The 27,930-nt window shown below is 48.1% G+C and overlaps 1 protein-coding gene across 7 annotated transcripts in view; it reads right to left on the reverse strand.

The window, feature by feature from the left end:
• Positions 1-869: 869 nt before the first annotated feature.
• The window catches only part of znf609a (zinc finger protein 609a), a 180,074-nt gene continuing 153,013 nt past the window's right edge, over positions 870-27,930 (reverse strand). For all 7 annotated transcript variants that reach the window (XM_029758354.1, XM_029758357.1, XM_029758360.1 and 4 more), the window contains 7 exons: positions 20,630-20,861; positions 8,964-9,051; positions 4,141-6,553; positions 3,465-3,942; positions 2,942-3,280; positions 2,571-2,649; positions 870-2,147 (listed from right to left, as the gene is read on the reverse strand). In XM_029758354.1, the coding sequence (XP_029614214.1) occupies positions 2,576-2,649; positions 2,942-3,280; positions 3,465-3,942; positions 4,141-6,553; positions 8,964-9,051; positions 20,630-20,861 (3,624 nt within the window). In that variant the 3' untranslated portion in view covers positions 870-2,147; positions 2,571-2,575. The remainder of the gene's footprint in view (positions 2,148-2,570; positions 2,650-2,941; positions 3,281-3,464; positions 3,943-4,140; positions 6,554-8,963; positions 9,052-20,629; positions 20,862-27,930) is intronic.

Raw genomic sequence — 27,930 nt, forward strand, 5'->3', positions numbered from 1 at the left:
ATACAGAAAACCACAATAGTGAGTGCATGTGGGGAAAAAGAGAGCGAGAGAAGGGCGGGAGGGAGCTGCTAGGAAGTGTCCCAAAGCAAACGTGCACACGGCTTGCTCCGATGGGAAGGACTATGCGTTGGGCTAACTCGTTACAGTGCCGCCTTACTCCATGCAGGCACACACACACACACACACACACACACACACACACACACACACACACACACACACAGATAGTTGGAAAGGAGAGAGAGATACGATGGGAGGGGATGTGGGCCTGCAGGAGAGATTCCATTTTGCAATTGCTTTCATTCACCAAATATAGTACAGGGGCATGTGCCAACTCCCAGTAACACAGCACTCCGTGACTATAAGTCCTCTAATAAATATACAGGAGTGAGCTGCCTGTCTCTCCAGCACTACACACTAGATCAGAGGGAGAGCGAGTGCAGCAGCTGCCATATCTACTGAGCATCCATCGACAGCTCTGGAGAGAGCCCGGCGAGAGCCCCCCTCTGTGTTCTTAGATGTCCACTGATGAGGGAGGACTGCGGCCATCCCATGATGCAGTTTGGCGAGAGACTAGCAGCAGTAGCCAGCTTGTGGCTTGCAGACAGTTGCCAACTGTTCACATACAAAGTCCTGTGGGTCCCAGACAGCTTGCATGTCCACAAACTGACACTTGGGGCCCACAACAGCCAAAACAAATGCCATATGTACTGTAAGAGCTGGATGGATGGCTCTATGGACCCTCTCTCCTCTTCCAGCCTCTGCAGTGTCCAGTGAGGATGGATGGCTTGGATAGATGGTTCTATAGAACCAGAGGCAGCATCTGAAGAATCCAGACGGCCTTTCCGATCAGTGCATCTTTCTCCTTCCCTTTCCGGGTCACAGAGCTTGGAGAGCCCCTGAATGGTGCATCTGTACTCCTCTCTCTGTTCCTCTTCTCTCTCGGAGCCAAAATACCTCCTGGCACAGATATGTCCTCTCCCTCTAAGGCGGGGCCCTCGCTGAGCAGCTGGGAGCTGTAGCCGTAGCGGATGCATTGGTGCTGCTTTGTAAACTGGATGACCCTTTGGAAAAGGAAACCCGCGACACAGCTGCCGCCGCCGCCGCCACTGAGAGAGGCCAGTAGTGTTCGAAGCAGCGGCAAACAGCCAAGGGAGTTTCCTTACTGGGTCAGAGTGAGATGGAAACAAGGTAGTCAAGCCAAGATGTGGAACGAACAACGCACAAAAGCCTCATACAACAACAAAAAAAGCTACAAAAAAAAACTAACATGGATATTGTTGACGCTCTGAACAAACTCAAGTAGGCGGATGATAACTTTTCACAAAAAAAAAAACCAACAACATTGTGAACTTGAAAGTTCCTCCCCCTGAAACTGAACAGACAGAGAGGAGGGCTGTTTCTGTCAGTGTATGGAGATGAGCAGCTTCGGCTTGCATAGAAAGCCCAGAGTGGTGGAGAGGGATGGGGATACCAGTCGGTCCCTCCTCTGGCCCAAACAACAACCATCCCCCCCAAAAAACACAACCGAAAAAAAAATGGGTCCATTGCAATGAATGTCTCAAGATGTCCTCAGGGTCAGTGGGTAGGTTGGTGGACGGACGAAACAACCCACTTCCTCAAGTTAAGCTGCAACTCTATTACGCTAAGGCCCAGGATCCGTGAACAATCCATTAAGTCCATATTTCCATGTAGTGATTTCAAACTTAATCCAGTTTGTTTCTGATCAACCTCCTCTCCCTTTTGCACTCTCTAGTTCCAAAATGGCCGTCGATGGGCCTCACCCCATCAGAACGTGCCAGCCTCATCAGGCCTTTTTTCAAGCCTTTTAGTCCTTCCTGTGAATGTCTCAGCAGTGCAAAGGAGTGAATGGACTGGCTGGCTGGTTGGTTGGCCGTGCCGCGCGGTACCAGAGGAGGTGGGCTCGGTGAGCCCTCAACCAAGCCACAGGAAGCCTTGCTGTGGGGTGGCCATCAATGAAGCTGAGGGAGGAGGAACCAGATCAGCCGGAACAACCAGGCAAAATCAACTAAAAGTACAACAAACACCATTGAACTGATGTCTAAAAACGAGCGCCGCAGCACGCTTCCTCATGTGATCCAGTCACATGGCTCCAGGCAAGGTTGAGGTTAGCCAATCAGGTCTCCCTGTGGGGGGAAAAAAAGACACAGGGAGAGTTATACAACAGCAACAGCAAGAATTTTTAAATCCACATTCAACAAGATGATTGGCCTGTATTTAGCATTGCTTAATCCAGCCTATATTGTAGTAACGCCCTACAGAGAATCACACATTCTGTTTTCTCGAATGATGCTTGGAATAAAATGTAGTTGATGTTTGTTCATATTGTGTCCAGCAGAGGGCACCATAGAATGCAATGTATGTTTGTCATCAAACAACTGAAAATCCTTCTAGTAGTCAGTAGCAGTTTTGACTAAGGTACTAGCTTCAGAAAAATGACCATGTTTAAACACCAGGAAGAAGTGTGTGTGTGTGTGTGTGTGTGTGTGTGTGTGTATGCAGCATTTTTTGTCCTCAGGAGCTGTGAAGGGGGTCTGGTTCTTGCTTACCATTCTCACCTCCGTGCAGGGGGGTACATGGAGGGGGCGGAGGCTTGCTGACTGGCAACAATGGCTGATGAGGAGAGACCTGTGAAGGAAGAGCCCAACGTTAGATACGCCTCCATATACTAATAATGACTCCAACTTTTGTCAATACACTCCTACACCAAGTTTGGCTACTCATGGATTGCATGTTATTACTGTACTTTTTCTATAGTACCTTAGGTGGGAGAAAAGGGCCTTACAAAGTTATATAATGTTACAGTTATGTGATTACCATAGAAAAACGCTCCATTTGAGCAGTTAGCTAACTGAGCACCAAAGGCAGAGATGTGTTCCGTGTGCTTGAGCCCGTTTGTGGGTGTCCATCCGTCACTTACCTGTGGCATAGGACAGGTCGTACTGCCCCGAGAGAAGCGGGTAGCTCAGGTGGTGATGGGAAGGCAGGATGCGCTGCGAGGGCGAGGAGCGCGGCCGGTCCATGTCTCGGTCTCGTTCGGAAGCGGCGCGCTCCCGTTCCCGTTCGTGCAAGGGGGTCTTGTCGCCGACTGTCGGTGACTTGCTCTTGTACTGGCTGGCGTGCTGGTGAAGGATGTCCAGGGCCTTGGCCTCCGAGGCGGACTTGCCGCTGACCGTGGGGCTGGCGCGTGACGCCTTCTCGCCGCCCTCTTCGCCTGGCCCCATTTTACTGCCGTAGGGAGAGAAGGAGAAGTAGGAACCTGGGGGTGACAGAGGTGGTTAGACACCATGACACGAGTCGATTGAGCGTTTCCATTTCCAATCAAAGCAGAAAATGTCAGGAATTAATACACCCAAGTCATTTTTGTACATATCATCATAGTACAGACTGAAAATACAATCCCATTGGAAGATATGTATGTATCCCATGGCATTAACTCTTACCAGGGTAGTTCTGCATCATGACCGAGGGCATCCCGCGGTAGCCCGGGTGGCTGGGGTCATAGCCCTGGCCGTAGCCGTAGGCTCCGTGCATGTAGGGAATGTAGCCCTGGTGCTGGGCCAGGGGAGAGGAGAACTGCATGTGGGCTGCAGTGGCCCTCGGGTCCTTCACCATCCCCCGGTGCTCTTCAGAGGCCGCCAACGACGACCGGGGCTCAGCCCCCTCTTTGCTCTCCTCCTTGGGGGTGGTGTCTTTGGACCGAGCCCTCTCATCCCTGCCCTCCTTGCCCTTTCGGTCTCTGTCTCGGTCCCGTTCCCTGTCTCGGTTGTCTCGGTCCCTGTCCCTCTCTCGGTCTGCTCGATCTCGGTCTCTTTCCCGTTCCCTGTCGCGTTCCTCTTTCCACCGCTCCTCGTCCTGTGGTTTCTGGGCCTCAGGGTACTTGCTGGGGTAAACGTAAGGCCACAGCCGCGAGTCAGGCTCCTGAAAACACCACAACATATATCTCATTACAGACAATATCTCAACAGTTGTATCTTACACATTTTTTTAAATTCACTTAAACATTTCCCAAAATACACAACAACAAAAAAATGTATACTGCTAATTTTGAATGGGTGGCTCATTACTTTAAACATCCAATCAAAATCAACAGATTCAAACACAGCTGGGTCATGTTACCTGTCTGTACCACATGCCCTGCTCCATGGCCGAGGGCCTGCCCGACTCCATGCCCGCCTTGAGCTCCTCCCTCTTCCCATGGTGCCCTCCCTCGCTCAGCTTCATCTTCAGCCCCTCGGCCTGCTGGGCCGGCGCCTTGGCATCCTCACCCTTGGGCATGATGACCGATGACTTGGCCTGCTCCAAGGAAGACAAGGGATCTTTGGACAGCTTGCCCTGGGGTGGCCCTCCTTTTCCCAAATCTGTGAGACTGGGGGCCTTGGAGAGGGTGGGGGGCACCGAAGCCTTCTGCTTCCATTCCTCACTCAGCTCCTTCCCCGAGGAGCCCTCTCGATCCCTGTCCTTTCCAGCAGCGTCCGATTTCTTCTCGGCGGCGCGGTGCTGCTCGGCTGCTGCCTGCCGCTGTCTCTCGTCGTACTGCTGCCGGTAGGCTGGGTTGGTGTTCATCAGGTGGTTGTGGTAGGCCTGGTCCGGGTGGTAGGCGTACGGGGGAACGTAGGCATACTGGTTGTAGTAGAGAGGCTGCATGTACATGTTGGAGCGCTGCTGGATGACTGAGGCCTGTTGCTGTTGCCCCGGTCCAGAGGCACCCATCTCGGGCTTACGGTCCTCCTGCAGCTCCTGCTTGACCTTACGGTCCTCATCGCCTGGCTCCTCCTGCTCCTCTTTCTTTACCTTGACCTGGGCCCCTTCCTGCAGTGTGGCCCCTGTGACCGACACCCCCGGGCTGGGGTTGGGGTTGGCGTAGTTCGGGGAGTAGTAAGTCTCGTAGCCGGGGTAGTAGGGGGACTCCTTGCTGGGCGTTTGGGCGGGGAACAGGGCCTTTTTGGCACCCTCTCGGATAGCCTGCTCCTCGGACTTGATGCCCTTGGCGCCCTCCACCCGACCTTCACCGTCCTCGCCTGCGTCTGAGATGTCCGAGTAGGCCGGGCTGTTGGTCTTCACTGAGGAATTGTCGGCTCCGTTCTGCGTGACCACGTGGAGCGGGGTGAGGGGTTGGGCCATGCCTCCAGCCTCTATCCTGCTGGCCACACCGATGGATGGACTGGGGGCGTTGTCGGTGAAGCTGTAGATCTTGTCCGCCTCTGCCTTGATGCTGGCCAGCCGGCTCTGGTGGGGGTCCGATGAGCCGTTCAGGAGTCCATCACCTTTGCTCCCCGGGTCTGAGGATTCAGAGTATGGGCTCTTGCCTTCTTCCGGCTTCCCTTTCCCTAGCCCTTTGGGGCTGTCTCCCTCCTTTCCCGCCTCTTTCTTCTTCTTGTCTTTCTTCTTCTTGTCCTTTGAGCCGCTCAGAGCTGGGTTCACAGACGAGGGGTCTCCTGGGACCGAGGGCTTGGGCTGGATGGCTTTCAGCTGCGGGCTCTTGGGAATGGACTGAACCACTGAGCCCAAGGCAGGGGTGGAGCCGGGGCTGGCTGCAGGGAAGCCGCCGGCCGTCTGTAGGGAGTACAGCTGCTGAGGTGGTATGGCAGTGGCGATGGGCCGCGCTGACTTCATGCCCTTCTGGGCCAGCTTGTCCACCTTGGAGCTGCTACCCGTCTTCTTGGCCCTGTCTTTCTTGTCGTCCATGCCATCATTGCTGGCCTCATCTGTTAGGCAGGGCCCGTCTTCGCAGCCGTCTATGGCCATGCCACCTGCCTCCGGGTCGGCCTCGCAGGGCTTCTTTTTACTCTGCTTGGAGCCAAACTTCCCAGAGGAGGGCGATGGAGTCTGGGCCTCGAAGCCCCTGCCCTTGGGTGTGACTGAGCGGGCCGGGGACAAGCAGCCCTTCTGAGAGATGGAGGCACCGTTGCAGCTGCCCGGATCGGGGTGAAGAGTGGAGTCCTCCCCGTACTCACTTTCCCCATCCATGTCCAACTTCATGTCATCGTCATTGTGGGCGCGGGCCTGGTGGTACTTGAGGCCGTTGATGTGCTTGTATTTCTTGTTGCAGTTGGGGTGCGGGCAGTCGATGAGCACCGGCGAAGGGCAATTGCGGTCGAGTTGCGGCGGGGGAAGGGGCTCTGCCTTAATGGTGGGAATGCTGGGGAGGACGGTGTGGGGCAGGTGGGGCACTCCTCTGGGGCCGCTGTTGGAGTTGGTGCGCATGCGCTTGCTGCCCTTGGTGTCCTCAGAGCTGGAGTTTGGCTCCATGTCCGAGGCGGGCTTGTTCTTGCGCTTGTTGGCCGACGACGAGCTGGCCTTGACATCCTCTGTGTTGCTGTTGGGCGGTGTGCGACGCTCCGACGACGTCTGGCTGCCCCGCCGGCTCTTGCTGCTGTTATTGGCGGCGCGCGTCTTGCTGGTGCCACTGCCCTTGTTGTCTGAGGAGTTGCTGTTCTCGTTGACAGGCGTGTTACCGATAGGCCTCATCCTCTTCCCCCGGCCCCGGCCGTTCCTCATCTCCAAGTCGCTGGTGGGGGACTCACAGAACCTAAGAGAACCGAAACCAGAGAATTAGACCTATTGGCCATTAGCCCCCCCCCCTTCCAACCAGAGAACTCACTGCCCTCCTGAAATCCCCACCAACAGCCATTATGAACTGACACAGTGGATATGAAACAATACAAGCCAAAGGTGTTGAACCACTCAATTGAGCGCTCTCAATCCCATTGCCATTCTCGGTCCGCAGAGAGACACTCAGATGGGAAAGCCTCTCTTTCTCTCTCTCTCCCTTTCACTTTTTATTTCCAAACTCAGAATCAAATAGGCTTCCCAAAAATAACATGGTGAACGTTTCTTTTGATTGACAATTTTGTGCATTTATCAAAATCCCATTAGGTAGCCTGATTTCAGATGTGTCATGTAAACAAGATGATTAGGGAAATCATTCTTCTTGCAAAGCATTTCTGACACTGCCAGAACTTAATCGTCAGACCTAGACCCTGTCACAATGAACGAGCCAAGACGTCCGACAATCGTTTACGACCGAAGAATTTGCCCACGACGTGGAAATGTTGTCTGGGACGGCAAAATCGTGGCAGAAGACGGCTAACATCGTACTGTCTGTGCTGTCCTTAAGGCCCATGCATCCGACAGAGAGAGAGAGCGAAACAATATTTTATGGACTGGACATTTTGTGCTGCTTTGGTGGAATTCTCCACTCTGTCTGGCCTACAATCCTCTCTTGAGTTCTGTATATACCATATTTATTGAAATAGGCTATAGCAAATGGGAATGGGCAAAATACTCGGAATGTCACTTGAGTGCTGCCCTGCTGTGCGCGCCAGTCAAGTTCAAATATGCTGAACCATCATCTGTCGCATCACGATGTCGTCACCATCGACGATCAATAGACGATGCTATCATGATATTCCCCAACCCTACAGTGAATATGGGAATATAAAGAGTCGATAGGTAATTGCTTCACCATGTGTTGGTAAGTAAGATTAACAATTGCTATAGTGCTGTAAGCAACCGTCCTTCATCTCCATAGCTTTGTGTGCCACACAGTAATCTTCTCATGCCATTTAACTGTGTATTCATCCATAATCCAAGTTGAAATTTGTCAGTGGTTCATGTAGAAAAAACCCAGCCTCACATGCCATTGTCCCAGATCAGATCTCCACTGCAGCCGCCTTTCCTGCCGTGCAACACGTCTTTTGATAGAGCTCTGTGACTATTCTCTCTCTCTCTCGCTCGGTTCCCTGTTGGCTGGTGTGTAAAGGGGGGATGTTATCTCTTCCTATCTGATCAGCTGCCACGTCACCCTGGCCTAATCTGTGCGAGCCCCGTGGCGCTTGGTGATCTGTCAGAACACATTGGGCTGTCGAGATTGGGGGGATAACGAGAGGATCAGAATCCGGCACACGTCCGGGGCCTGTTATTTTTTTTTTAAATAAATAGGTGCCCTCTGGAATCGGTGCAGTGATATTAGAGAGAGAGATGCAACGGGTTTGAGTGGTTCACCACCTTTGGCTCGTATAGTTTTTTTATGTGAGAGACTTTCTTATGCCACGATTTTGCGGTCCCAGACAACATTTCTGCATCATGGGCAAATGATTGTCGGACGTCTTGGCTCGTTCATTGGGACAGGGTCTAGGTCTGACGATTAAGTTCTGCCAGAAATGTTGAGCCTTTATCGTGTATTGTGGCTGGTATTACGAGCCGTTCCCGGTGACTGACCAATAGAAACACTGCTGGTACTGAGTATGCATACGTTAATACGATTATTGTGAATAGTCAGATTAATGTAATAATTTGATTTAAACGTTTACATGCTTTTCAAGAAGAATGATTTCCCTAATAATCTTGTTTACATGACACATCTGAAAATCAGGCTACCTGACGGGATTCTGATAAACGCACAAAAATTGTCAATCAAAATAAACGTTCACCATGTTATTTTTGGGAAGCTTATTTGATTCTGAGACATAAAACATTTGTATGGGAAAACTATTTATGAGATGCATATTTTCAGTTTTTCCCCGAACTCACTTCACTTGTGCATAAGCATAGGAGACTTGCGCTGCTGCTGCTGCTGGCACCCAGTCATTGCACGTGTTTAGTCGAAGTCTGTGAAAGGCTCAGCCAGCTAGCTGTATGGTGCCTCTTGACAGGATCGATGGCAGAGGAGAAAAATCTATCCAACCCCTGATGTTGCATTTCAAAACTCCAGTGTCAGCGGGGGGGGGGGGGTTCTGAGACGTTACCCTATGATATTTCATTCATAACGGCTGGCTCCCAGGACAAGAAAAGCTATTGGGGAAATTCTGCCCCCGAGGCCCTTCATACCAATATCTGTCTATTTTCAAGTGTCTGACAGACTGCATGTTCTGTGTGTGCATGCGTGGGTTTGTATGTTTTGAGTGAGTGAGTGTTTATTTGAGTTACTGTATGCTTACCTTGGCGGGGCCCAGTCGTGCCTTGTGCAGTCAAGGAGGGTTCCCACATAGGTCTTGTTTCTCCAGGTCACGTTTACCACCAGCATACCTGGGAGGAGGAAGAAAGGGGGTACGATGAGTAATAAAGAAATTGTCATCTCATGTCCTCCATCAGCCAAGAGTCTAAACCACCACGTAACACACACACACAAACAGATCATATAAATCGCGCCGCTAATTATTAGCAAAAATACGTATATATCGTACACAGTATAGACTGGTAAACATACAACACCGCACTAAAATCTGTCATACTAATCACTGTTTCATATAAATTCCTAAAGCAAAAAGACAGCACTAAGCAACATACAGGTCAATCTGAAATGAATGGCATCTCAGAGTATTGAATAAAATAGTGGGACTGTTTAGTATTCAGCATGCTGCATGCTGGTTTCCCTGTCGGAACTGCTAACAAACACACCTCCCCCCTCCATTAGAACAGAGCAGTTCCTGATTACAGCCTAAGAGCAGCACAGTACACTGACAGACGGCCATTTGTATGCAGCTGAGCGAGGGACGAATGAGGAGGGGGAAAAAAAACAGGGGCATGGTGTCCTCCATCTGACATTGCTGCCTGCAGACTGCAGAGGCTCCACAGAAAAAAAAAAAAGTATTTTCGTGTCGGGGAAGGAAACAGCTGAGGCATATAAAAGAGTTCCCTGGTCGTGAGAGCCCAGGTCTGTCGCCTTCAATTTGTCTCTCGAATGGTTTGCGCATTGGATGGCAGACACTTTGATACTAGAAGAGTGAGGGGGAGTGGAGGATTGAGGCTCGGCTCATCTGTGCGCTTGGCTGCTGAGAGAAACTGCCACGCGCTCTTGGACCACTAGGGGGCAGTTGGTATCACAGGATGAGCTTCCATAGAATCACTACCACACACACACACACTCCATTTCATTGAGACATTCCCCCGAGGGCTTGTCTTTCATAATTGACCTGAACTCAGTCAGCCGACCGTTTTGCCTTAGCAGCTTCTCTAATAAATCTCAGTCACAATGATAGTGTTTACACAGCACATTCAAGATAATGTTGCTTAACTCAAGTGTACAAATATTGTTTTGGTTTCAAGAAAGGGAATATGAACAATTAACTGAATGACCAATAGCTGTGCAACATTTTACAACCATTCCAATAGATTTTCACAATTATATGCCGTGCGTGGTTTTTGTCAGAGCAGCAAAAACGGCAATAGAACAAAAAGTTCACGACGTTACAATGAGAAAAACATTTATTTTCAACGAGACAAACCGTTCAAACAAACAATGATAAATGTGCGCGAGTTTATGTCCAGGCAGACGTTACACAGAACCGCCTTAGTAGCAATTATCCCATCTGCGATCAGTTAGCATGACATCAGCGCGTTGCTGGAAAGGTAACCATGCAAGACAAACAAAGCCCTCTGCCAATTCCATGTCATTTACTCTGGCGTGCAAATGTTATTTCAAATGGCCTGCAACGCTGATGTTCAACACCGGAGCCTCGTAAAGAAAGTCTGAGCCAAGGCATAAAAAAAATCTAAATAAATCTGATTCTGTCCATTTCTGAGCTTATTACACACACCATTCATGTAGTCCCTGAAATCACATAAGTGCTTTACGCAGGTGAGGGAAGTCCCTAAATTCACATACATAATTGTAAAAACACAGGTGTGGGTTGAAGTGTGTGAGCTGCGTGTGTGTGTGTATATATGAATAAGTATAACCTAGCCTATGTTCTCGTAGCCACAGCGTGAGGGGGAAAACAAGTGGTAAAAAAAGGCCAGACAGTGCTGCTTTTCAGGCCTGAAAGCCTGCAGCTCAGGTCAATCCTCTCCCCTGATAGTGACCTCTGTGTGCCAGATAAGTCGTTGGTGGTAACCCGAGTCTGCCAGCATTAAAAGCCACATGTCTGACAGCGTCTTGAAGACTAATTCCGTTTTTAGAAGCTCTGAGAGCTCTCGGGCCCTGCCTCCGTCTCCTTTTTGAGCTTGGAATGCAGTAGTTGTTGCTGGAAATTCTGCCGGTTTCTCGACCCGCAAAGCCATTGTTCTTACCCTGGTCTTTCACTTAGTGAAGATATAAACTCATTAGAGTGTGAAACCAATAAGACTCACACAAAGCAAAGATGTAAACAAAGTGATCGGCGTACTTCCGCATGTTGAGCTTCGACCGATTACGAGTTTATTCCTCACTGAAGAGATAAGGGCGGGGTTGCGGTGGGGGAAGGGCTGGCTGGCTGGCGCACTGGACAATGAGACAATTCAGAGATGACTAGTCTCCATCTGTTGTAGCATTAGCCTAGCTTTAGTATAATATAATGCCATTTAGCAGACGCTTTTACCCAAAGCGACTTAGTCATGCGCGCATACATTTCCCAGGGATTGAACCCACTACCCTGGCCTTACAAGCGCCATGCGCTACCAACTGAGCTACAAAGGACCAGGTGACCCACCACACAAGCACTGGGGAGTTTTTCGATTAGAAAAAAAAATTAAAATCACTTCCACACTACACATAACCCCCAGGCACTGAACCTTCCCAGAACAGAACAGAGTCTGAACACGGAGGGAGACTACGCAACATTAAGTCTTCTCAGGCTAACAATACAAATGTGTGTCAGTCTCTCTCTTTCTCTCCGTGTGCAGATGCATTTCCCCTCCCAGCGAGTCTGCCTGGGGTGTGTAGGGCTTGTATAAGTGAGACAGTCCTGTTGGAGAGTTACTCATTGTGGAGAGAGAGAGAACGCCTGGCTGTTTTTTTTCATAGTTGCGGTGTGGGACTGTCAGAGGCTGTTTTGCATACCTCTCAGCAGACTGCGCTTGCCAAGAGCAGCAAACTGGAGCGGCAGACAAGCCCAAACTCAGACAAAAAGCTCAGCTCGCCGGGGTTTTACTCATCCAGAGAGCATAAAGAGCAGATCTCCGGATAGGGTTGGAGGATTTGGGGGCAATTCCTTTTCCTTCTTCATGGCTGAGTTGCAAATCTTTCAGGACTTTATAAGGGTGTGTGTGAGTGGATGTGTGAAGGAGTCAAGTAGTCTCTGTGAACTAGGCAACCAACCCCCCCTCTGAAATCTCTAAATCCCCCACCTGCTCCATCTTGGTTTATCCCCTTCCCACTGTTTGCTAAAAACCTCTGCGTTAGCCTGGCACATTTGTATCAAACTGAGGAACCAGAAAGGTCCAGAAAGAGTAAGTAGACAAGGGCAAAAGAGAAAGAGACAGAGAAATGTTAAGACAGAAAAGAGCACAAACAAAGTGAAATGGCGAGATGCACTGAGTGAGAAAGAAGCTAGGAGAGACATGAACCGGTTGCCCCCATTTTGATTCTTAAGTGCAGCAGCTAGGAACCTTGTCATTTCACATCCCTTCCCTCCCACTACCCCCGCAGAACAACAAAGACCACCTCCACCACCACCTCCAGCCCTGCTCCCCTAACCCCTCCTCGCCTCCCCCATCAAAGGCCTCCCTAATGGCAACAAAGAGCTGACAAGCTCCCAGAGGGAGCCTGGGGGTCCAGGGGCCTCTCCTGACTGGGTCACCAGTTTAATAATCTTTACCCCGGTGGACGCCCTTTCATTAATGGGTGGGCATGGCCCCCGTAATCCTCCTCCCTTGCACCCTTGAGGCCCCCCTACCCCACGGTGGGTCAAGTCTGTAGGTCCTCGGAGGCTCCCAGGCACTGTGACCCCTGCTACCGGGCACCATTCTCATTTAACTTGTCGTATTATACTTTATCCATTCACCAACTGCAGGTCAAATAGACTACAGTGGACAAAAGCCATCTATGTAAATGGAGGAAGGGCGAGAAAAGGGCCTGTGTTATTGTCACCCGCTAGTGCACAGTCCTATCCAGCCTGAAAGACAGCGAGTTTATGTTCTTAATGGCTGTCTAAAAGGCATTGTAATGACGGGAGCTGTGTGGGATTATTTAATATCTTTGACAGTGCTGACAAGAGTGAGACAGGATTATGAGTGTTTGATAAAGGCCTTAATCTGTTTGCTCAAGTGAGGAGGAGAGAAGGAACAGTGGCGATCAACTGCAGGGATAAATGAATAAAATCCCTTCCCTGTTAAATGGTAACTGATAAACTCCACCATAGTGACTCAGCCTTTCTGTGGCATTGGATTACGCTCTCCCACACACAAAGCTAGCTAGAACATTATAGCTTTGACTTTGGTGCTTAGAGCTGAAATCTGTGGTGGTGCTGGGCTTTCAAAAGTGATCATGTTATTATCTTGTTCCAATAAGGACAAAGCCTTCCCTTACGAAAAAAGATTGAAGTCAAGAGTGCAGTTTAACTGCAGTACAATGCAGTATAACTGCAGTTATTTCCGCAATTACTGCGTCCAAAATACCACAGTCGACTGCAGTTACAGCACTTTTACTGCAGTTTCCAAACGGCTATATTTTTTGTAAGGTTTAACACAATACGGCACTTCAATTAAATGTGTCTCTGTAATCGTGCCAATATGGATACTTCAGGCCACATTGGTGCTTCTCCTATTTTTGTTCAAATAATTGGGCGTAGCCTAATAACTGACATCTGAGTAGGTAGACGACGTAAACTTGTTTACCTCAGGAACAAATTAAAATATACCATCTCAGCAAGCGTCAGCAAATGGATGAGGTGAAGTTGCCATACACAACATATCCGTGACGTCAATAAGGTGATCCTGTGTCGCGGCGGCTACGGCAACTGCCTCCTCTGACTAGCGAGATCACATGACCAGGGTGTGGGGGTCTCCCACTGGAGAGAGCTCCTCTTTTGTAATCACCCCACTAGTCATTCAGCACAGCTGAGTGACCCGCTTAATGGGAAGAGGAGAGAGAGAGAATAGCTCCTCTTTTTTTCAGTTCCTTTAAGGGCCTGACTGTCTCCTGCCCGCTCCCTGTTGTCCTTATTAACCGCTCTCATGTGTCTAGCCATTGACCACACACGCTGTACACCTTTAATCTGGGTCCATCTCAAAATGTCAACATCTAACTAACACATAAGCCACTGTATTCACAGAGTTGACCTCCCACCCCAATCTAGCTGTTTTAGTATGCGTATGAAAATCATTGAGTTGTCAACAAAGGGGGGAAGGGGGGGGGGATTGTCATCCGGCCAGTGTCAATTTTCATTCAAAAACTGTCTAGTGCAGCGGGGCTGGGTTGGGGCTGTGCTGGACTAGGTTGAATGTACACTGGGGTTGGCTAGCTGCCTCGCTGCGGGTTGGTCCGAACCCAAGAACGAGTGAGAAAGACCATGGATGGAATGAAGGGAGGTCTAACTGGACAGATGGGGAAGACTGATTGAAAAAGAAAGAGAGAGCTGAGACCAAAACCACAGCTCTGGGAGAGGCAGAGTGAAAGACTGAGGGGTGTAGTGGATGAGTAGCGAGCATGCTTCGAACGGGCTTCACTGACACACGAACCACCGAGTGAATAAATGCCAGGGAAACTGCAGAATCCCCTCAGGGCTCCTCACAGTGTGTGTGCGTGCATTTGTCTGTTCAGACTGGCTCGCCTACATAGACAAACTAGACATTCACAGTTTCCATCATCATTACATTCTTAGTGGACAGGGACAATAGCAAGCAGCGGTACCAGCTGTTCTCTCTGTAGTAACATCTCATGGGACTTTCTGACAAGCCAGGTTGGACCGAGTGACAAGGCTGAATTTTGAGCTCTGAGCTAGAAGGGCTTTCTCAGCTGTGAGGCCCAGAGCTGCCTCTTTGCGGGCTTCGCAACCAATTGTTTCAAACAGCGTGGCAGTGCTCCAACAATAAACATTTCACTCCCCACAGCCCTCTCCACTGCTCAACTCTCCATTCCCTCCTCTTGCACATTTTTTCACCATTCTTTATCCAAACAACATGAAATTCTTCAGCAAAAAAAGCTGGCGTGCGTTCAATGTTGACTTAATCCCCAAATCTTAACACATTAAATAAAAATATGGCCGGGTGCAGACGCTCGTAGCCATGGCAATCCCACAGCGGGGGCGTGGGTCTTGGCCATTTCTCTTAGTTGCTCTCAAACCTCTGACAGAGGTCTGCTGCCGGGTCATTGGTGTGGGCACTGTGGGCACTGCCTGCACTGTGTTGGCACACTGTCTGCTTGACTTCTCCCTGGCATTTAGTGCCAGCCGGCCCTGCCGTGAGGGGAGTGTTGGTGGGGTGGGGTGGAGGCTTTTTTGGGCGGCACTATAAGGGCGCTAAACTTTTAGAGCAGTGGTTCCCAAACTTTTTATAGTCCCGTACCCCTTCAAACATTCAGCCTCCAGCTGCGTACCCCCTCTAGCACCAGGGTCAGCGCACTCTCAAATGTTGTTTTTTTGCCATCGTTGTCAGCTTGCTACAAACACACTATACAATATAATACATTTATTAAACATAAGAATGAGTGTGAGTTGTCGTCACAACCCGGCTCGTGGGAAGTGACAAAGAGCTCTTATAGGACCAGGGCACAAATAATAATAACAATCAATCATTTAACCATCTTACATATAAAAAAGCATATTTGTTCATCAAAAATTGTGAATAATTCACCACAGGTTAATGAGAAGGGTGTGCTTGAAAGGATGCACATAACTCTGCAGTGTTTGGTTGTATTGGAGAGAGTCTCAGTCTTAAATCATTTTCCACACAGTCTGTGCCTGTATTTAGTTTTCATGCTAGTGAGGGCCGAGAATCCACTCTCACATAGGTACGTGGTTGCAGGGCATCAGTGTCTTAACAGCGCGATTTGCCAAGGCAGGATACTCTGAGCGCAGCCCAATCCACAAATCTGGCAGTGGCTTCTGATTAAATTCAATTTTCACAGAACCGCTTGTCGCAATTTCGATGAGGCTCTCTTGTTCAGATATCGGTAAGTGGACTGGAGGCAGGGCATGAAAGGGATAACGAATCCAGTTGCTTGTGTCATCCGTTCCGGGAAAGTACCTGTGTAATTGCGCACCCAACTCACTCATGTGCTTCGCTATATCACATTTGACATTGTCCGTAAGCTTGAGTTCATCTGCAAACAAAACATCATACAATGATGGAAAGACCTGTGTTTTGTCCTTGTTAATGCAGACAGAGAAGAGCTCCAACTTCTTAATCATAGCCTCAATTTTGTCCCGCACATTGAATATAGTTGCGGAGAGTCCCTGTAATCTTAGATTCAGATGATTCAGGCAAGAAAAAACATCACCCAGATAGGCCAGTCGTGTGAGAAACGTGTCATCATGCAAGTGGTCAGACACGTGAAAATTATGTTCAGTAAAGAAAACTTTAAGCTCGTCTCTCAATTTAAAAAAATGCGTCAATACTTTGCCCCTTGATTACCATCGCCCTTCTGTATGTTGTAAAAGCGTTACATGGTCGCTGCCCATATCATTGCACAGTGCAGAAAATACATGAGTGTTCAGGGACGTTGCTTTAACAAAGTTAACCTTTTTCACTGTAGTGTCCAAAACGTCTTTCAAGCTGTCAGGCATTCCCTTGGCAGCAAGAGCCTCTCAGTGGATGCTGCAGTGGACCCAAGTGGCGTCGGGAGCAACTGCTTGCACACGCGTTACCACTCCACTATGTCTCCCTGTCAAGGCTTTTGTGCCATCAGTACAGATACCAACATGAGCAGCAGCTAGGTTTGGCTACATACGGACCGTTAGTGGAATTCCTGCGAGAGAGTAACGGTTAATGTGATTGGATGTTAATTATTTGACTAGGCTACCTGTATTTGAGATTGTGTTGTTATTTCGTTGAACACTAGATGGTTTCATTTTATTTTTGGAAGTGAAACAAGGCAACTCAGGCGAGAGAAAAACCCAAATGTATAGCCCTGTTGGGAAATATAAATGGACTGTTTGAAAATGTGAAGAAAAAAAAAATATATATATATTATTTGGCGTTACCCACGACGGCATTGCGCGTACCCCTGACATTTTGGAAGCATCAGCAGCAGCATGTGGGGGGCCTGGAACGGGTTGACGACGCTACAACATGACCCCCCCGGGGGTCAGGGTCTAATCTCAGCAGGATTTTCATTATTTCAGTCCCAGCGTTGCCGCCAAATGCCACTCCTCTCTTCCTGACGTTTTTTCTCACTCTTCCCAGCAAGCAGAGATGTGTGAGTGTGGCATCCCTGGCTGTTTGACTGACAGTGTGTCTGTGTGTTTGTGCTTAACCCATAAGAGTCTAAGCCCTGTCTAAACTGTGGGAAGGGGGGTTCTACTAAGCTCTATGGAATTGTTTTAAGAAGGTCATACGAAGTATCATTTTGCTATTTGATAAAACATTAAGAGCCTTTGAAGTATCCCCCCCAAAAATATTTAAAAAAAATGTATGAACATTTTTATTTTGGCCTTCCTGCTATTAGTCTCTATGAACGCATTGAATAACAGATCTAAATGAATTTTGTTCTGAAGTTATACATATTACTGTGTAGCCATAACTGTTCGGAAGCTACAGACAAAAGTTGTAAGATCAGCTGTACCGACTTCAGACCAGTCACAAAACAGAGAACACCATCGTGTTTGTGAGAGTCTCATCTTTCCAGAGGGGCCATAATAGTTTGTAGGCCAAACCGTTCAGACGCTGCAGACGATTTTGTGAGAAAACCGATTTTCTGGATGTCTCATGGTCTGACAAACACGCTCTAGCTCTGTCACCTTTCACTGCAGATAAGGGAAGTGTGACAGAAGGCTTGATATGCATTTTTGATATGCAAAAAATATTGATATCTCCAGTTTAAATAGACAGATTTCTCTGGGGATGTTTTTATTATGCATATTAGATTTCCCGGGGGCACAAACATCGACCTTAGGGGGTTAAATGAGCATGTGTATGCGTGTGCGTCCTCCACCCCAGCCTGCACTTCATTCACCCTGTCAGGCCCAGCATAGGGCTGCTCATTGATCTACATGGCAAAATAAAATAAATACTGCACGGCTAAGAAGGTCAGCATTCGGTAATCAAATATCCCTAGCAAAGGTTGGTCCCCTTTATTAGAGAATGAATAAAACAATGCGACCAGCTGTAATTAAGGAAGCTGGGGATACGGAGCTGACGAGCTGAGTGATGTGCAATTGCACCAACAAGGGGGAAAATACGCATATATTGACTAACGACGTGTATTAAATCGCCAGCCTCTAGCGACTTAGATATCCGTGAATAGGCAGATGATGTCACCGAGGGGGGGTAACCTTGCCTTGCCTGCTCTCCTGGTGTCTCTCTCCTGCTCTAAAGCAGATGCTGTTGAGCCTCTGATGTCGATGGCCTATTGTTTATCTGAGAGGCTGCTCCCAGTGCTTACTCTCCGCGTTTGTCAGGCGGGGGGGGGAGCTGCTGCTGCGGTAGGAAGAGTCCTGGGGGGGACGGCTAATGCCGTATGAGCCACACGGCGACCGCCTCAAACGAGCCACTGAATCAATACCAGAGGGAGAGGAGGAAGAAGGGCGGGGGACATAGGAGAGGGGAGGATGGGATGAGGAGGATGAGAACCAGCTTGTCGCTATCTCTCAGCTCCCCCGCAGCAACCGCCACAGGGTGAACTGTGAGTTAAGCCGAAATCGCACAGAGAAATGCTGTCAACTGCGTCAAAATGTGTATGCGCGAGAGAGCGTCAATCGACGTACACTGCCTAGCGCGTGCCAACTTTATTGTCATGCCAATCCATAATAAACAGTTGTATTTGTTATGTTCGCTATGTAGCCCTTGTGTGTTCCTTTTGACTCACCTCGTACGTCCTATGGGAGCGTCCGTACCTGCCTGTGTGAGGAGAGTTGTAGCTAATACACCCGAGAAGGTTATAAAGAATTTAGCGAGTCTCGTTCTTTCTACATAACAGTATTCTCTTTTGAAATCGGAGTTTCTTGAGTTTCCCAACCGTGAAATGAATGCCTGCAATCGAAATCCACACAGATGGGCATAGCGTCATTTTTTTTAACAAACATGTATTGTTGGCACTGGCAGTTAAACTTATCAACACTAAATAGACACTCTTTAACTATACATGTCACAATTCCAGATGTAACAATGCATAGTCTATTTTCTGGCAATTTATTTGCTCATTTGACAAGCATTGCCTTATAAACAACCAAGTCTTGTTCTTCTACATACAGTAAACAGTATTCTCTTGAGTCCTCGAGTATTCCAGCCATAGCCTGCCTAGCCTATATGCGATCGAAATCAACACAGGTAGGCTGCAATTGTTTTCAAATATATAGCCTATTTGACTGATAAACCTTAGCTTACAGCCCAATACATTTTAAACTATAACTTTAGTCTACTTAGCATAGGGAAGATAATAACGATTCCTCTCATTCCTTTTCTACAAAGGACACATGCAATTTATCTGCTTATTTTACCAGCATTGCTCTGCGTAGATGTGAGAAAAATAGACTTGCTTTTTAATTTGACACGCTATGATGCCATAGACGCTCACTGCCCGTCTGTTTTCTCTCATTCAGTCATATGCATTCTATTTCCAGCGTGAGCACGTTCGTTCGCATACTGTGTTGTCACACCATGGCAGTGGGGGTGATGGAATGCGCGAGAGTACGCGAGCACACCTGCGGCGAAATGCCTCCTGGCAACGTTCGCTGCCAGTAAATCACGGCCATTTGAATACGCTGCTGCGAGTCTGACCAGGGCCATTAGCGGGGGAATAAATGACCAGCCCGGCGCTAGCCACCCTTGGGATCCTCTCTGTTGATGCATTTCCCGATAAAGCTCCAGATACTCCGGAGCCCTGATTTATTCATGGCCGTTAAAGAGGTTGGAAGTAAGTGGCTTGCAGATAGCACCTCCTCACTCAGTATCAGGATGGGGGTGCGTTGCTTTTATCCCTTCCTCCGGAATCGGATAGGTTTGTAAGCGACTGTAAGCAACTCTGTGGATGCGCCATGTGTTCTCCCACCCCTGCGCTGAATCATTAAAGGCAGTCTGGTGTGCTGAGTAGTCCTTCACTTTAAACACATTAGCGGCCCTGTGGGGGAAGAGCATGTCGGAGCAGGCGGGCTAGCTGTTCCTGCGCTGGGGAATTGCTCCCGATGAGAGACCTGAAGCTTTTGTGAAATGAGGTTTCAAATCTGTAATGGCTAAGTGCTGCCGGTGGTGATGAAAAAGAGGAGGCGGCTGAGGCAATTTCTCGTCGAGTCGTCGACTGCCTCTGCTTCCTTTCTCCATTACCAAGCGAGTGAAGAGGGAAGAGGAGCAAAGTACTGAGGGTAGACCGGCTCACTGTGAGAACACACAATGAAGTAGACAAGACCCTTGGCCATCAGAATGCTGATAAGCTAGCTCCAATTGTAGGCGATGGTGTAACTACAATAACCGCCTAATGCACCTCTTTGAAGAATGTCTCTTCTGCATTAATCAATGAATTATTCATCCAAAGAGGGCTTACAGTTCTCATACCAGATGAAGCCTATTTATGGCAGAGGATAAACGAAAACAGAACATCTTGCTTTTCCCCTCTATCTTGGACCTTTTATCGGGACGTCCTACATAAAATATAGGCCGAAGGATTTCAGTGGGTGAGCACACACTTAAACCACTGAACTAGGGTTCATCATGAAATAAATCCCAGCCAACATTTCCTTTTTCCACAAAAAGAAGAAAAAAAATCCATACACATTGTTTATCCCTGTATTCCCTTTGCCCAGAGTTCAGTCCTTACCGTCTTCGGTCTCCTGCCAGACAATGCCCTCCAGGTTGACGCTGGTCCCGGGCTCGCAGGGCCCCAGGCACTCGGGATCAGTGGCCAGGGCCACGTCCGTCGTGTTGGACGCCACTGAGCGAGTGCGCACCATGATCTGCTCACAGGGCGAGGCGATGCTTTCGGTGCGGTTGCCCACCGGCGCCAGGAGATGGAGGGGTGGAGGGCTGGGCGTGGAGACCAGAGACTCCATCTGCACCGGGAGAAAGGATACATTTTGATTAGAGATAACGTGATAAACAAAGCTGACATCGATATGTTTAATGTGGTCTATGTCCACACAAAGGGGGCCGGCCTACATTACGATAGGCACAACAAAATGTGTAGGGTGGCAAGAAATGATTAGGCTAGATGCTCTAATACAGTGGTAGTCAGTAGCAGTCTTTGCTTGTTGTTGGCAGCAGCTGCGGCATTTCCCCTGCTGTGTCAATGTTGCCCATTGAAGATGAGGGTCATAGAGATTGAAACCCCCCTGCGGTGCCCCCCTCCCCTTCTCTTCAGCATACTGGCTCAGCTGCAGCACTGACAGTGCTGCTTCCCCTTCAGACCTGAGCTTTCAGCCTCTCACAAACCCACTGAACCCGCCTGGATGCCTGGGTTATTTTGAAAGGGAAATTTCATCCTGGGGGAATCTGGATTTGTTTGGATCATGTCCACGGATCACTCATTGCAATTCTCATTGCAACCCACTATTGGGACAAGAGAATCGGCTAGAGTCACCTCATCTAAAGAGCTGGCTTTAGGGGGGGTCTAGCTGGGATACCTTCTTCTCCTGCTGTGTGAGCTAGTCAGCCGTATTCAGCGAGCCGTGGTGGAAGTAGTACTCCGCTAGCTTATTTAACCTTGATGGTGGGGATCATTACCATCCTCCATGATTATTATTCATGGCTGAGGACATTTAAGTGCACTGAATCATTAAAACATAAGCTACGGCTGTAATAAAGCACCCTTTTTCCTTTTCTTTTTCCTCCGTTTCTGAAGCCATTTGATTTCGCAAATGTTATTGCTAGTTGTCGCTCACAGTTGCGCGGGGAGCCAACTTGGCAATCTAATTAGTGGTGTTTATTGACTCGCCCCACACATGAAAGTGCAGCATTTAGTAAGAGATCTCTTTTACCGTGAAATTAAACCCAAGCATAGCGGGGAGAACAACAGACTGACATTGCGGTACTAGACTTATGTTCCATACAGCGGCGTTACCAAAACCAAAACACCAAAGAAGACAGAAAACAGTGCAGTAGATCAATCCATACGTTGTTAGAAACGTCAACAATGAGCGTATACTTTATGTAATGAGGTCTTCCTATTTACTTAACAGTAGCTGCCATTCCGTGAGGTAAGTGAAAATATGTACAAGTAAGACTACTCCTAAAATTACACCCATCGTATGAATGCTATTTCAACAAGAGTATTGATGGGACTTTAGGGAGAATTGTTTAAGACATTGCAATTGTTTGGTGTTTACTTACAATGCAGTGAGGAAGGTGCATGTACGGTGGCAGGTGGCCTAGCGGTTAGAGCATTGTGCTAGTAACTGAAAGGTGTCTAGTTCGAATCCTGAGCCGACAAAGGTGAAAAATCTTCCAATGTGCCCTTGAGCAAGGCACTTAACCCTAATTTCTCCAGGGTCACCGGTGATAATGGCTGAACCTGGCCGTGACACCACTCTCCGAGGGTGTCTTAGTGGGAGTTGGACATGAACAACACATTTCCAACTCACACGTCTATAACACACACTTGTACATGTGCGAAATAAGACAAATATAAGCACCAACCAAATGATTATCATCACAAGCGGAGACTCCCTAATCCACTTCAGTCAACCTGGTTTCAATTTACAGCCTTTGGGAAAAGCCTGTGTGTTAAGCGCTTCAAGAGAAAGGTTGAACACACGATAATACTGCTTGGAGAAACCAGGCGAAGGTCGCGCTGTGACGGATTCCTGATTCCAGACGCCAACATAATAAATCCTGGAGCTAGCCAAGGAGGAGCTGATGGGGCCGTTTCACACTGCTGAAACGCAGGGCTAATCAACGAGGATGTGTTCAATCAAGGCCAATCCGCAGATGGCCTCCCTCACCACTGTAGAGAGAAAATAGGGCTGGCCCTTTGTTCCCACCACTTTCCCGGGGGGGGGGGGGGGGGTCAACGACCTGTGAACAAACAACGCAATAAGCCCTGGAGCTAGTGGAGCAGGGTGCTGAAAACTACTGGGGCAGTCAGTCAACCGAACCACCTAGTAAACATACATCTGTCTGTATTAATGGAAATCATAGCCAGTATCTGCAGCACTCATTTCTCGAGAACGTACGCCCTTATCGTAGGCAAACCCCTGTGACGGCACTGCTTACGTTGTCAACTTTTCAGAGCACACCTGTTATTTAGGGATTGTGTAGTACTGTTTGTACTCTAGAGGCTAAAGTGATGTCAAGGTTGACTTGTATGTTTGGAAGGTGGTGTGTAGGCTACAGTGAGTTGTCATGAGCTTCGGCCTAATTTACACAACAACAGATGTGCTGCGAGTATGCGAGTACTGATGAGCTTGACTCTACATCATACCCTCATTAGGCTACAAACAAACCCCCCATGACAGCGTTGCTTACTGACTGGCGAGCCTAATTAATTTGAATAAAAACCAACCCGTCTTGCTGTGTATGGTAAAATACAACACAATTGAAGAGGCAAACACTAACTCCACAAAATTTGAAGCGTCTTAAAGCATTGTATTAAAGGAGATTTTTGTGAATACAAGCCATTATCTGAGTGACAGAAAATACCTATGTTGAAAAGAACACTTCACACTAACGTGGGGGGGGGAGTTTAACACGCTGCCACCATGGAAGGGGCAACGATACGCGCGCGTCGGCGATAAAACCACCGTTAATGACTTCCACACCTAGGTGGTGGATGACATGAGGTATTTACATAACCGCTTCTGTTTGACTCTTGCAGGTGGCAGCCCACTCGGCAAAGAGGCTCTATTGTGAGCGAGCATTCGAGAAAGGGCAGTTGTAGAAACTAGAGAGAGGGGTGTAGCCGAGGACGGTCACAAAAGGACTTTTTAGGGGCCGTTTGTTGGGATTGTTGCTCTCGCCGCGTGTTTCGGCGGTAAGCAACAAGCTCCCTAATGAATTGAGCCGAGAGAAGTGGAGCCTTTAATTGGAGCGGCAGGCAGCAGCAGCTGGTGCCTCCAGCAGCCCAGGGAGCTCTGGGACCGCCTCTTAAAGGCCCTTGTCGTCAAGGATATCATTGAGCCCTCTGAATATCAGAGATGCCGCTGGAGATGACTGCGGAGTGCATCATATAGATTGGGTTGGGGGGGAGGGTGCATTTGAAATGCATTTGGATAGTCTTGTCTTTTCAGAATTTACATAGTGATTGTTGCTGTGGCGCTACTGTAATTGAGCCAGTCGCGGATGTTGTTTCAGCAAGGCTGGCAGGCTGACACACAAGAAGGGCTCGTCTATGATTAGCATCCAAGAGAGCACTACTTCATCAGTCAAAGCCAAATCCTCCAGTCTGGGGAAACTCCTGTGGTTGTGTGATCACTCACTCAGTGGTTGTCCTTCGATGCTAAATTCAATGTCTCTCTCTCGTTCGCTCCATCACCGTGCTGGTCACGACTGCAGCTCCCTGGATTTACAGTCTGGCTGCTAAAAAAAAATAATCTGACGACCACACTGTTTGAGAGGGGTCTGTGTGGAGTCACGCTCTCTCATTCCGGGGCCTGGCGAGAACCGCACCGGCTGAGTGACTCATCACCCCACACCTTGCAGGGAAAGAGTTCATTCTGCCAATTCTGAGATGAGCAAGACTTCACTCTCTCCACCTTCATAAAGCCTACAGAATCACAGGGCGAATTGCTCAAACCTAAACCTGTTGCCCTTCAGAACCTGAAGACTGAGCCCACTGTAAAGCTGCTGCGGCAGCCCGTCTGCAGGACGTGAACCCCAGTCATATCTCCCTGTTTAATCAGGCTGAGGAGAAGTAAGTGAGCCCATGGCCTCAGACAGGATTACTGGGGGATTACAGTCAGGGCATCGTGCTCAGCCACCTGTCCTCCTTGTGCTGCTCTCATGAAACTGATGCTTGTAAAGACAAACCACATTTTTCAATGCCAGAGGCTCAGAACACAGTTGAGTATTTATTTGCTGTTGTCGGCTAACAAGACAATGCGTATGGAAAAACAAGCTAGATCTTATCATAAGCTAACGGCTAACGCTTATTTGCAAGTGTAGGCTCCACAGAGAAGAAAGCGAACCTGAAAACAGCAGTGGTCGAAGAGGAATTCTTCCAACCGTCGACCAAAAGCATGCTTACATACCCTAGCGTCAGATCATTCCAAACCAAAGATGCTTACGACTGGAGGGAGAGACCACCAAACACAAACCGAAAGCTTAAGTGGAGACACCAGGAAAAGACTGCCAAACAGAAACCCTGCCTATGCCTCCACTTTTTCTTTGCAAAAAAGAAGGGAGGCCCAGTCTCTAGCCGGGGGAAGCAGAAACCTAAATGGATACAAAACCTCAGTGGTAGCTCCAGCCCGAAGCCTACAACAAAAACATCCACTATTCCTGGACCGGTTTCTCCTTTTGTGGGCTCAAGTTCACTATTAGTGGTCGTTTTTCTCTGCAAAGTATTCACTTCGCCAAGCCTGCGCACACACACACACACACACACACACACACACACACACACACACACACACACACACACACACACACACACACACACACACACACACACACACACACACACACACACCATGTGCTTTGTCCACACCCTGCAACTGGGACTCTGAAGATGTAAACGGATTGCGTCTGTCCAACGACAGATAGTTTAATCCCAAACATAAACCATTTATGGGCTTCTTTTTACTGTTCAACATATTATTTAAGTATTGCAAATCCAAATTGTTGCAGTGTGCCATGTTTACGTAAAGACTGCTGTGGAGATGTAGGCCTACTAGGTGAAAAGCATTTGAGATTGATCGAAAAGTGAAATCATTTTGTGCCCTTAATAGGCATAGGTTCCAATAGAACCACATCGCTGTTCAGTTGGTAAATATTGTCTTTATATCAATATACAGCTTCACGAAGCAAATTAGGCCATACCAAAATGGGAAAAAGTGAACAGCCCTTTACTTTATAAGCCTTTTAAGGGGTAACACCCGTGCTCATGACTGTTTTTCCACATGTCATTTTGCTGGCTGCAAAAGACCAGACCCTCGGTCTGCTAAGCCCCTGGGCATTATCTTAAGGGTCCCCACAATCCAGTGGTCTGGAAAGCATCAAACAACCATATCCACTTTCACCCTGGCAGAGTGAGGAGAATCAATGTTCCCTTAGACAGCCTTTCAGAGGCGGAAAACAATCACTCAAAAACAAGGGGAAGGGGGGAAAAGAGGTATGGAAAAGGTCTGCGGCAGAAGACGACTGGTATAATAGGAATGGAACCCCCCCCCCCCCCCCCCGAAACACAAAATTAGGTTTTGGCAGGCGAGTGTGTTACAGCCTCAATTCCATCGAGTTCCCAGAACATTCCTCTGCGCCCCCACGCCCTCCTTTCCGCTGCCGGGTAAGTGTTTCAGGTTCAGGAACAGATCCCTGAGGCCCCCGGGTGGGTGATGTCACCTTCCCAACATCCCTCTCGGAGGGGGGTGACCCGTCCCTGCTGGGGAGGTCGGAGTCAGGCAGTGGTGAGGGAGCAGAGTTCAGGCCGTGTCAAGAGTCTCCAGTAACATCAGGGGAGGGAAAATACATCTGCCATACAAGTCCCCCTTCGTCATAATGACAGGGGAGAGAAGTGCCCTCTGCCTAGAAACAAAAACAGAGAGAGCGATGGAGGAAAACGATAGGGATACCGCAATATTATTTTGGACACTATTATATCGATGGACAGGTGAGATATTACAAAAAGCCTGCGTCAACATTTATGCTAAGTATTAGAAACTAAAAAAAGGAAAATAAATTACTTGACGCAAATTAGAAGTAAACAAGAATAGGGAATTAAGCAACAATTCTCAATAATTTCTTTGAGAGTACATTTGTCTTGGTCCACTGGCCTCAAGGCTAATTTGAACTGATTGGAGGCCTTCTCCATGTTTTTACAGGCTTAAATTCAAATCAGAGTCACACACCTTTCACCGTACCATGACCTTCCCCTTCTCTGACCCCCCATTAACTGATGCACCTGTTGACATAAACGTGGCAACGTGCCTGGGATACCTTACTACCAGAATGCTAAGTAACACTAATATATTCAAGGACCTTACTTTTCTTCCCCGCCTCGAGGACAGTATTTTAAACACCTAACTGAAAAGAGACACCTCACTTAACCTGTTGGGGATAGGGGGCAGTATTTGCACGGCCGGATAAAAAACGTACCCGATTTAATCTGGTTACTACTCCTGCCCAGTAACTAGAATATGCATATAATTGAAAACACCCTAAAGTTTCTAAAACTGTTTGAATGGTGTCTGTGAGTATAACAGAACTCATTTGGCAGGCCAAAACCTGAGAAGATTCCAAACAGGAAGCGCTCTCTCTAACTATTTCTTGGCCTTCTTGATCATCTCTAACCAAAACAGGAGATCTCTGGCATGACATGACATTTTCTAACGCTCCCATAGGCTCTCAGAAGGCGCCAGAACGAAAACAACGACTCCCGGTCGGAATATTATGATTATGATTTTAAACAGCGTTTGACATGCTTCGAAGTACGGTAATGGAATATTTTGAATTTTTTTGTCACGAAACGCGTCGGGCGCGTCACCCTTCTTTACCCTTCGGATAGTGTCTTGAACGCACGAACAAAACGTCGCTATTTGGATATAACTATGGATTATTTGGAACCAAACCAACATTTGTTATTGAAGTAGAAGTCCTGGGAGTGCATTCTGACGAAGAACACCAAAGGTAATCAAACTTTTCTAATAGTAATTCTGAGTTTGGTGAGTACCACACTTGGTGGGTGTCAAAATAGCTAGCCTGTGATGGCCGGGCTATCTACTCAGAAAATTGCAAAATGTGCTTTCACCGAAAAGCAATTTTAAAAATCGGACACAGCGAGTGCATAAAGGAATTCTGTATCTATAATTCTTAAAATAATTGTTATGTTTTTTGTGAACGTTTATCGTGAGTAATTTAGTAAATTCACCGGAAGTGTTCGGTGGGAATGCTAGTCACATGCTAATGTAAAAAGCTGGTTTTTGATATAAATATGAACTTGATTGAACAAAACATGCATGTATTGTATAACAT

The sequence above is a fragment of the Salmo trutta genome, chromosome 7, assembly GCF_901001165.1.
Source record: "Salmo trutta chromosome 7, fSalTru1.1, whole genome shotgun sequence".
Classification (NCBI taxonomy): Eukaryota; Metazoa; Chordata; class Actinopteri; order Salmoniformes; family Salmonidae; genus Salmo; species Salmo trutta.